The sequence below is a fragment of the Magallana gigas genome, chromosome 10 (genome assembly GCF_963853765.1).
Source record: "Magallana gigas chromosome 10, xbMagGiga1.1, whole genome shotgun sequence".
Classification (NCBI taxonomy): Eukaryota; Metazoa; Mollusca; class Bivalvia; order Ostreida; family Ostreidae; genus Magallana; species Magallana gigas.
This window is the reverse complement of record NC_088862.1, coordinates 24,119,781-24,131,049: the sequence shown is the minus strand read 5'-3', so window position 1 is coordinate 24,131,049 and position 11,269 is coordinate 24,119,781. Positions and strand designations below refer to the sequence as shown.

General features: G+C 35.8%; 1 protein-coding gene across 3 annotated transcripts in view; it reads left to right on the top strand.

Moving 5' to 3' along the window:
- LOC105347039 (polycomb group protein Psc) overlaps window positions 1-10,207 on the top strand; it is a 74,897-nt gene extending 64,690 nt beyond the window's left edge. For all 3 annotated transcript variants that reach the window (XM_011455915.4, XM_066073143.1, XM_066073142.1), the window contains one exon: window positions 6,297-10,207. In XM_011455915.4, the coding sequence (XP_011454217.3) occupies window positions 6,297-8,360 (2,064 nt within the window). In that variant the 3' untranslated portion in view covers window positions 8,361-10,207. The remainder of the gene's footprint in view (window positions 1-6,296) is intronic.
- Window positions 10,208-11,269: the final 1,062 nt, after the last annotated feature.

Genomic DNA, 11,269 nt, shown 5'->3' with positions numbered 1-11,269 from the left:
TTTCAAACAGACATGTATGACACTATACAGGTATGATCAGAAAAAGAGAAAAAAACATTGGCAAATCCGAATTTTAAATGTATGTACATCTATCTTGAAATATATTTACTCTCATTTTGTAGTATATGAAATACTGATTTGGTTGGATTTGTATGTTGAACATTGAAGAGTTAATCATTTTCAATTTATGACTGAAAAATGTTTTATATATATATATATATATATATATATATATATATATATATATATATATATATATATATAGGTCAGACAACATGTTCCTAGAAAAAAAAAATCGCTAGAATTTGTAATTGAAGAATTGCTACTTGAACAAGTTTTATCACTTAAAATTGGGATACCTTACCAGGAGTATGGGCAAGACACCAGAGGGTGATATTTCTTAAATAATCCTTATATAATCCCCATGATCCTTATATAATCCCCATGACCCCATAATCCCTTGAATCGCTTATCTCAAAAATTTTTAAACATTGAAAACAATTTAGAAATCACTGAAGAATGACAATTATGAATTATAATTATTGATATTATACCATATATTTGAGGAACATGCTGTCTGTCCTTAAGTCCTCTAAGCTATGGTCTTAGGGCCTGGATTTAAGTTTTTAAGATAACAAAGATTATGTATTTTATTTTGTTTTAAGAAAGATTATGTTATTTTAGTCTTGGTATGTTTGTTTTCAAAAGAAAATTTGTAATTTTACTTTGTTGCAACAAGCACTGTCAAATAAAGTATATAATTTGTTGAAACATTTGATTTCATCGCATTACCATGGGAGGAAGGAGAACAGGTTTTAATTATTCTTGTAATTGAAAGGATACATTTAATTTTCATTAGATAATCACCCCATCACCAAAGTGAGAACGTCTTGAACATGTTTACTTTTAAGAAATATATATATATATTCAAGCTGATGCAAAATATTTTCTGAAATGATGATCATCTATCTTGGAATGTCAGTGTTTGCTAAAACACACTATTACCATATTTACTCCCTATAATTAGATTTTTGGGAGTTAGATTTTTATATTTAAAAAAGCAAGATATGTGAAAAGTGAAATATAGTGAAACTGCTAGGTTACAGTGAAAAGTGAAATATAGTGAAACTGCTAGGTTACACATACTGAAATGAAATATGGTGGGTCAAATTCTGTTTGAGTATGAATAGACTACTTTTGACAAAGTTATTGCCCTTGGGCTTTAAAAAAATTCTTATGATTTGCAGTTCCATTCATTTTCTTTGCAGAGGCTGCACATACTCGAATGAAATTTGGTATACAGATTTATCATAAGAATATTTAGGTCAAGTTCTGCTTTGGGTATATATCAGGTTGGGGGGGGGGGGGGGGGGGGGGAGAGAGAATATGTGTTTCACATATATCTTGTTGATATTAATTAGTGAAAACTGTAAACGTATTACATTTAGCTGTGTATTCTTTTTAGTGCTCTTGGCGGAAAGGAAATTACACTACAACTCAAGTACAACGCTAAATGTCTTGCACATATATATATTGATAAGAACATTGAGAAATGTGCTAAATCAAATCAACGCTAATAACGCGTTCAAAGATTAATATTTGCAAAACATGTTACGTGTTAAGACTAATACTTTTCAGTATACTTTTGTAGAAAAATAAAGGGCTTGATAACATTCAAGGCATCCAATTTCTTGTTTGTAGAAGTCTTAAAGCCCTTATTATTTATTTGCTGGTCCATAAACAGTCTGGATGTTAATTAATTGACAAAAAAATCAGGCGTTCAACAAATTGTAGCAGATTTTAGTTTTGTTTCCTAATATATTGTCATATATCTTCCTATTTTATAATAATGTTAAAATACATGGTCTTGAGTGAGTATAAGAACTTGAACCTAGTCTGTTAACAAGCTGAAACTTTTAAAATTGCATGCTGGTCCATCTGTTAATTAAGAGCTAATTTAAAAATGAAGCTCATAAAGTTTGAATGTAAGAACAATTTTGAATTGAAGACTATACTTACGAGCTTTAAACTCTTAAATCCTTTAACTCCTAATGTTTATATGTTGGTCTGTCCGTCTGTCCGTCTGTAAACTTTTCACATTTTGAACTTCTTCTCTAAAACCGCTTATCCAATTTCAACCAAATTTGGCACAAAGCATCCTTATGTGAGGGCGAATATAAATTGCAGAAATAAAAGTCCGATCTGTATTCAAAGCGGAGAAAACCTTGAAACTGTAGAAAAAGGGGGGTGCATTTTTAAAAATCTTCTTCTCAAGAACTAATTAGTTCAATTCAACGTAGTTTAGCATAAATTATCCTTATGGGAAGGAAAAAATAAATTGCAAAAATTAAGTGCTAATTCTGATTCAAATCTGAGTTATTACGAAAATAATAATAAAGGAAATGCGTGTTTCAATCAGTTTAATAGCTTCGGGCTCGGCATACGGTAAGAATTACCTACGGTAAAATGTGTAGGCAAGACTTGGTCTGAGCAAAACAAAAGATTGGCAGGTATTAATCTGCCAATCTCATTTAAATTTCGGGATATTTGATGGACCAGTATATTTGTATTCGCTGTAAATATTGCTGCAAAATAATGCGTATTTGGAATTGACGATTGCCGATCTGCCCCGGCTTTTATTTTGCCACGGCCCGGGTTTGCATACCCATTTTATCAAGACTCGTATTCCATACTTCTAAAACGAGGTTCTTTGTTTAACTATGATGAATTTACTTGCAATGCAACCGTTCGCGTATGAAGGGAAATTTTTGAAACATGCAAAATATATTGGGGCCGATTTTGTGAAGTAAATTAAGGCTAAATATTTCAATGCGTTGACAGTTTTCACACATGACGTTGGTGTTAGCTTGTTCTGATTTTCGTTTCGTTTTCATTATTTATGCTTTGTAACCTGGGAACTATCGTCTGTATTTCGTGATTTTTACGTATCAAATAAAACAGAGACTTCGGTAAATCAAACAGTTAACAGTTTACCTGCGCAAATTAAGCAATATCTGATGTAGGGGTACTGAAGTACAATTCATTCTATCGGTAATTCGGCATTATCTTTTGCGTAATGGTAGATTAATGCAATAGGTTTTGTTGAGATGCTCGGCATTTTCTCGAGTTTATTCAGTTTAAATAGAGTTTGATATCGCTGACGGAAATATGTAGGTATATACATGTATATATATGATTCATTTAGAAAAAATAAATTGTGTTCTTTATTTGTTATACATGAAGTGCATGTTTCTTGTGTTTAATTGTTACCCTACAATTTCTATTTACTAACCATATTTGAGTGTTAAGCTTCGAATTATAAGCAAGATACAGAGATTTGCTCACAATTCCATGTTTGTACACAGATCTTAAAAGCTACGGATTAAACAAGTAAAAAAAATTGTCAAAATTTATTACGAAAATTTTCAAAGTCTGTTCTTCCAGAAACCAACTTATTGAATTGTAAACTTAACCTTTTTAGCTCACCTGAGGGTGGGGCCACAATGGGGGGGGGGGGTCGAAGTTTAACAAATGAATATATAGAGTAAATCTTTAAAAATCGTCTTCTCAGAAACTAATCGTCCAGGAAAGCTGAAACTTGTGTGGAAGCATCCTCAGGTAGTGTAGATTCAAAGTTGTGAAAATCATGACCCCCGGGGGTAGGGTGGGGCCACAATGGGGGGTCGAAGTTTAACATGAATATAAAAAGTAAATCTTTAAAAATCTTCTTCTCAGAAACTAATCGGCCAGGAAAGCTGAGACTTGTGTGGAAGCATCCTCAGGTAGTGTAGATTCAAATTTGTGAAAATCATGACCCCCGAGGGTAGGGTGGGGCCACAATGGGGGATCGAAGTTTTACATAGGAATATATACAGTAAATCTTTAAAAATCTTCTTCTCAGAAACTAATCCGCCGGCAAAGCTGGAACTTGTGTGGAAGCATCCTCAGGTAGTGTAGATTCAAAGTTGTGAAAATAATAACCCCTGGGGGTAGGTTGGGGCCACAATGGGGGGGGGGGTCGAAGTTTTACATAGGAATAAACAGAGTAAATCTTTAAAAATCTTCTTCTCAGAAACTAATCAGCCAGGAAAGCTGAAACTTGTGTGAAAGCATTCTCAGGTAGTGTAGATTCAGAGTTGTGAAAATAATGATCCCCAGGGGTAGGGTGGGGCCACAATGGGGGGGGGGGTCAAAGTTTAACAAAGGAATATATAGGGTAAATCTTTAAAAATCTTCTCAGAAACTAATCAGCCAGATAATTCTTTATAATTGTTAAGACTTTGGCCCCAGGACAATTCTTTGGCCTCACGAGAAGGTTCAGAGTTTGATGTACGTTTATATCCCATATATAAACTATTGTTAGGGATCTTTTTGAGAACTGCAATACTCAACATATGATATGACTATAAAATCATCCTGTTAGAAAAGGGACTAATGATTATAAACATAAGAATATCCAGGGGAAAATGGATTTTATTTATACAGGATCTACATGTATTATTGTAAATTGTCCAGATAGTTTGTATTATGACTCCTTTGAGCTGATTTTATCATAGCTATTGTTCCTCAGGTGAGCGATGTGGCCCATGGGCCTCTTGTTTAAAGAAATAATTGTGAGATTTAAGTATGTTATTCTTTTTTCGTTAAGCGACAAAAACAAATTGCAAAATCATGGTTTCAAAAAAATGTTGTTTGTTGATCAGAGAAGAGTGCAAAATCGTGGATAAAAGATATTTTTTAACCGGTTTTACTAGAGAGCAAGATTGATTTGAAAAGTTAGTAATCATGAATAAATGTGGGTTTTTTTATCTGTTATGTGTCAGGCACATGTAAAACATATTCTGATAACAAGCTCCCGTTTCCTCATATCTTTACATGCTGCAAATATTCCGTTTCACGCGTCGCTGCACCGATAAGTGATAATAATTTTATGACACGAATATGTTAATCTTTGCATGAAATCAATTTAATTGTGGAATTCAAAACTGGGAAGAGAGTGTGTTTTGATTGACTGTCTTTCCTGTAAATTATACTTGCAATAAATGCAGTGCCATGTCCTGGAATAGTTTTCACCTGTTAATAAAAATAAATGGATAAGTAAGGTGAAAATAACCAAAATGAAACACTTATTTATTATATGCTTTATTCAATATACAAGCATAGTGAAAAGCAAAATGAACCAACAAATTCTCACTTAAAAACCTTTCTTTGTATTTTTACGGAAATTGGTGTATGGGTAACACAATTAGTTTTCAATTCCGTTTCCATCGCAACCAATCACGTCCTACGAGATTGTTAATTTCCACTTCAAACGATTCTAATCGAGAGGCGTATCCATTTGCTAGACGATTGTTTCAAACAATCAACATGAACTCATTAACACAACACTGAAACACCACACATGCAGCCCTAATAGCATGACGAACGGAAAGAGACAGCTTACGCGGAGATCTTTAATTTTCTTTGGTTTCTATCCATGAGACCAGAAAACCATTACAGTGCCTGCAAGGGTGTAGACGCATATATACAAATCGCCTACAGAGATAATTAAAGCCTTCTCTTTGTTGACTGTAGGTTTCTTACGCATCATTTTCTTTCGCCTCATTTAATGCATGATGCGCTAACGGTTTTTTTATGCAGGTTATAGAATTTTCTTTTTTTTTCGTTATACAAAATGTGCAGTTCTTAAAAACAGAAAATAAGACAATATCAGATTTGTGTATTCTATGCATTTAAGATTATGGTAATCTTAGAGTGCGTTAAAAATAGAGTTTGCGTAAAGTGGTTAATTTTAGTCTTTTTGGTGGGTTATGTAAGAAGGAAATATTTTTTTTGGCATATGAGAGCAAGGTGCGGTAGATTTAGAGCAGATACCCCACAAATCGAATCAGTAAACGAAAGATCGATTTCAGGTGGTATTGGACACTTGTCGATATTGATGTGGATAAAAGTACATTATATTAATCAAAATACTTTTTACCGTCTAAGAATGATTTTTTTTTTCAATATTTGATAAAAAATATGTTTAAAAATGTTTGGAAATGGAAAATTATAAACGGCCCAAGGACATTTCAACTATGAATTTCATTTTAGTATATAACGCTAAAACCTCTTGCGCTACTCTCTTAAAAATCAATTTTTGGTAAATAATTATATAAAATTATACTTTATTCTTTTTGTTTATGTCGATGGAATGTACGTCACGATATGGAGGTGTCCCATATAACCTTATTTTGAAGTCTTGTTGTTTTTGACAATATTAGAAACTAAACTCGTGCTTTATTGTCACGTTTTAGAAAGGACCTCTGTGCTTGTACTACACCGTCTACACAAATCCCGCCAAAAAAACAAAACACGAAATCACGTGCACGGAGACTTTGGGAAAGGAGGAAAAAGCCACGGAGGAGGAAACGTTAGGGCCAACGGAAAAGAAGGAAAACATCACAAACGGCGAAGTTAAACCAGAAAGCGATGTCAAACCGGCAGAAACTGTTTCGGAAAAGGGAACAGAGACGTTTGGTTCTACCCAGGAAAAGGATTGTAAAACCGAAGTGCAGTCTCCGTCGGTTGATACAACGGAGAAACTGTGTAAAATCGACTCGACGACGGACTCTAAAGAAAAGTCCGCAGAGTTACTGTTGTCACCAAAGCAAACAAATGATAACAGTGCAGCTACCGATAATGTTGATAAAGATAATGTAGAAAAATGCGCAGAAGCCAAAACTGAACGAAAAGAAAAAGTGAACGTTTCAATGGAAAAAGACAAAAACAAAAGCGGAGAAAAACCGCCATCAGAAAAACAAGGAAATTTAAATATTGAGAGAAAGTGTGATGCTTCCGATACCGGATCAAATAAAACCAACGTTATAGCATCAGAACCCAACAAAACCCCTTGTACGGAGGTGTTTTCTCCTGTTATGCCTAAGAATTCTGTATCACCCTCTCCGGCGACGTGTGTACCGGTTAGGTCTCCCAGTAAAAAGGAAAAACACCGACCAGAAAAACCGCAATCGTCTCAAACTGTCTCCAAACCGACCGCCGCCATTTTGGTCGTCCCGACGACTGAGAACTCAACGTCAAACGGGAACCGCGGTATCCCGAAACTAAAACTGAATACGTCGAAATACACTTCACAGGGGATTGTTACCAAGAGCGCGACTCTTACAACCCCAATATATCACCCACGGTCTATCCAAAAGCGACCAGCGTCACCAAAGGATCCGCAAGGAAGTGAAAAACCGTCGAAGGAAAAAATGGCAAAGATGAGCGTTACTCAAGACACCAATGCGAAAAGTAATCACGTCGAAAAGAAATCGGATTCTGCTAAGTCTTCTTCTCCTTCAAAGAAAATATCGTCGGATAAAAACACTGCCGATCAAACAAACAAAACGTCGTCAGCATCGTCCTCTTCTGCAAAACCCAAGTCATCACAAAACGGTTCCGCTATAAAGACTCCGTCAAACGGTAGCGCAAAAAATGCCAAAAATGACCACAACGGTAAAACGCCGCAAAACCACACCACGAACCACGTCCCCGCTACTGCTGCCGCGGCAGCACCACCGAACGCCGCCAAAAAACCTAGTAAGCCCTCGTCGTCAAACGGACAGAAACTGAAACTAACAGTGCCATATTCTTCATATACCTGCTACACAAACGGACTAACCATACCGTCGCCGATTGGCCTATCGCCAACCGTAACGTCACCCAGACCCTTTCCTCCTTCTTCTCTTAACCGGACACTGTCGTCATCGCCGACAAGACGGAAAACCTCGTCGCCGTCTCGTCGCCTACCGACGACCACGTCCAATGGGCGTCTAACACCAGGGTCGTCTGTGTCGCCCTCTTCCCTGTATTCGTTATCACCCTCACCCACGAATCGGTCATTTCCAACCTCCCCCTCCCCCCACTCAACCTTCAACCCCGCAGCTGCTAGAATGCTTCAAACGTCACCTCTTGCCCGCCAAATGTCTTCATCTACCGGAAGGATATTTTCGTTCCCAGACCGAGGCCCGCCCATCACCCATCTGCCCATCACCGTGCCCACTGCCCATTCGCATCTGAATTTACGACTCAACGTGTCGTCCATGTATTCCAGCAATGCGCCTCCGCAAAACGGAGACCTACCGCAGGACTTAAGCATTAAGAAGAAAACCTCATCCAGTGATGAAAGCGAAACACCACCCCCGCCGCCTACCACCACGCTGAAAATCCCAATAAAAGTTCCAATTAAAACCAATGGACTACAAAACGGAGAAATCGATAAGTTTGCGTTTACAGATGATGAAGAGATCGCTTCCTCGCCGCCCGTAGGCTCCCGAAAGCTTCATCCGATAAAAGCTGAGCCATCGGCTGGAACCTGATTTAGTGTGCTTGCTTAGAGAAAGTACGTGAAAGATTGCAGCTGTGTTTGATTTTTCTCTTCTCTTTCTTCTTTCTATGATTCTCTGTAACTGTGTTATTGTTATGGATGGGATTTGTTACAAACGAGAGAGCTGATTCGGCCTATGTCGATTTTGTTAATGTGTTAGCCGTGGATTTAGTACGGAATTTCATCGTCTTATGGAATTTCCAATTCTTGTGATCTATTTTTTTTTTTTTTTGCGTGTGTGGGATTATAGCTTATCTGAACTGCTGTAAATATATATGACAAATGTATATAGATGGAGATATATATAATATTATATTTCTTGTTATTTCGTCTTTATGTTTGATGTACAATGTATGTCGAATTTTATTTCTGTGTCCGATATATGTGGGAATCACGTTGTGTATTGTATCCCATACTACCAATACTGCTGGATCATCCCATACAAATCCAATTCAACTCCTTTAAATTTTTTTTTTGGGGGGGGGGGGGGGTGGTCCTCTTTTCAGTTTTGTCAATTACCTCTGTGTAACTTTTGTCAATCAATATGTTGATTTTAGGGGGTTTTGGCGTGTAAGATAAGGCAGTAAAATGTCATATAGACTTAATTTTAATCTATGATACTACATGTATCCAAAAACCTCAATTTTAACGATCCATTTTTATTTTAGTTTACTATTTTATTATTTAAGGCTTTAATTAAATTTCACTTTTCTTAAAATTGATTTTATGTTTTTACATTTTGACATTTATTTTACGAAGAAAAAAAATTTTATAGAAGGGTTTTATAGTCTTCCCTCGAGTGAAACCATTCATGTTCTACCTGTATACATTTACATTGCGAACATTTCTCTGAAGAAATACACTATCAATACGAGTTTTTGTTCATGTCATTCAGAAAATCATAATGAAAAAAATCAAACGAGTCCCCTGGCTAACACGTCCACGTGTTACTGTATGACGTAAATTAAGCCTTTGTGCTATTGTGACGTTATCGTATCAATAATGTCAGCGTCTCGTGGGGGAGGAGGATTGAAGAGGGAAAGGGGGTAGTAGTCGGTTTGAAGATTTTTTTATGTAACTATATACACGCGTAGTGTATCTAGAAATCATCTTCTGACCTGTCAACTTAGATTTTAAACCTTAATTAGATAACTATGCTGTCTTCAATTAATTCAAATTGGCAATTATCCAAGATTTTATGCCCTCTAGAGGAGTTTCCCCAATTTCATTTTTCATCTACATCTATTCCATTTCATATTTTTTTCAATATAAGCATTTTCTTCCCTTTTTTATCGTTTCTCATTATTTTCAATTCATCTTGGCCATATGTGTGGGTATATCTTCTTTTTTTTTTCAAATCGATGTAGAAGTAGACAGATTCTTTTAAAACAATCTTCTTTTCATATAAAACTGTACGAAGTACAGGTTTCATACTGTACATGTATATCGATTTCCTGATGAAAATGGCAGCACTAGTTTTGAGAGATTTGTGCAACGTACACATTTTTTTTTGCAACACTGGTTTTTTTATCCAACTGATTTTGTTAGAGAATCAAATATTTTACTTCGGCATAGTCTACATCGAATTTAAAGGATTTTATTTTATTTTACGGTATATGAATGGTGTTTAGTTGATTTGATAAGTCATTTGGATACTTCCGGTATTTGTGCGAGATTCTGGCGAGATCTTGAGACGAGATCTTGAGACGTGATATTATCGTCATGTGTTGTTATGTTATTGATAGTCTTTTGTGTTGTTTAAAATTAAAAATCAGATCAGAAAAAAACATCAATTATGATACATTTACCATGTGCAAATAAACTCGCTTAAGTAATGATGATTTCGTTTCTTTTTATTTGTCAACTTTGAATGTATCCTAATGACCCCCCCAAAGCACGGTCGGGTACTGTCTGGAAGGTCATATATAATCTGTACGTCTAATCTGTTATGTTTCGTGCTAAGAATGAACTAACAATGCCCGAATAGAATTGTTAATCTGCGTGAAATGATTTATAGTTAATTATCTTCAACATCGTGTACATCAGATCTTATATAATTTAAGAAGTCTCTCTCTCTCTCTCTCTCATCCGTTTACCAGGAGGCAATGAAATACAGTACTAAACAAATATTCAAAGTTTTCAAAAGCACTTGTTAATTTACAAATAGATTATTGCGTCACTTTACACAGTTTTCACATGACCCACGCGACATACCAACCGTGATGCAAAGCTATTGGTGTGATTTATCGACAAGACCGATTTTTAAAGAAAAAAAAATCGGGTTTTTTTTTTTAGAATCTAAAACCTCATGTACTCGACTACCCTGAGTTTGCATATTGGCCTCGCCTATCTGGAGTTCGTACATGTACATGTATATTGGCCTCGCCTATCTGGAGTTCGTACACGTACATGTACATGTATATTGCCTTCGCCTGTCTGGATCTCGTTTATTGCCCTTGCCTATCTGGAGTTCGTACATTTACATGTATATTGAGTTCATCTATCTGGAGTTCGTACATGTACATGCATATTGGCCTCGCTTATCTGGAGTTCGTACATTTTCATGTATATTACCTTCTGGAGTTCGTTTATTGCCCTCGCCTATACCTGCCGAAATGGTAGAGAATGGTAACATACTTTTCATCTATGATTTTTGACGATGGATTCAGTAGATCTATGCATAGTTTTCATCCACTGACCCAGATTTATCAATATTCATTTTTGCGTTTAAAATATATGTTCATGTATGGTCTTAAAATCAGTTTGTTTTAAAATAGCATAAATATATGTTTCTACTTTGATGAAATACAAAAGAAACTTTATTCATAGCTGAAATTTTGTTTTTTATGCACAGGGGAAAAAATAAATCTACAGATCTGAGGTTCGAGTTCTTGTTTTGAA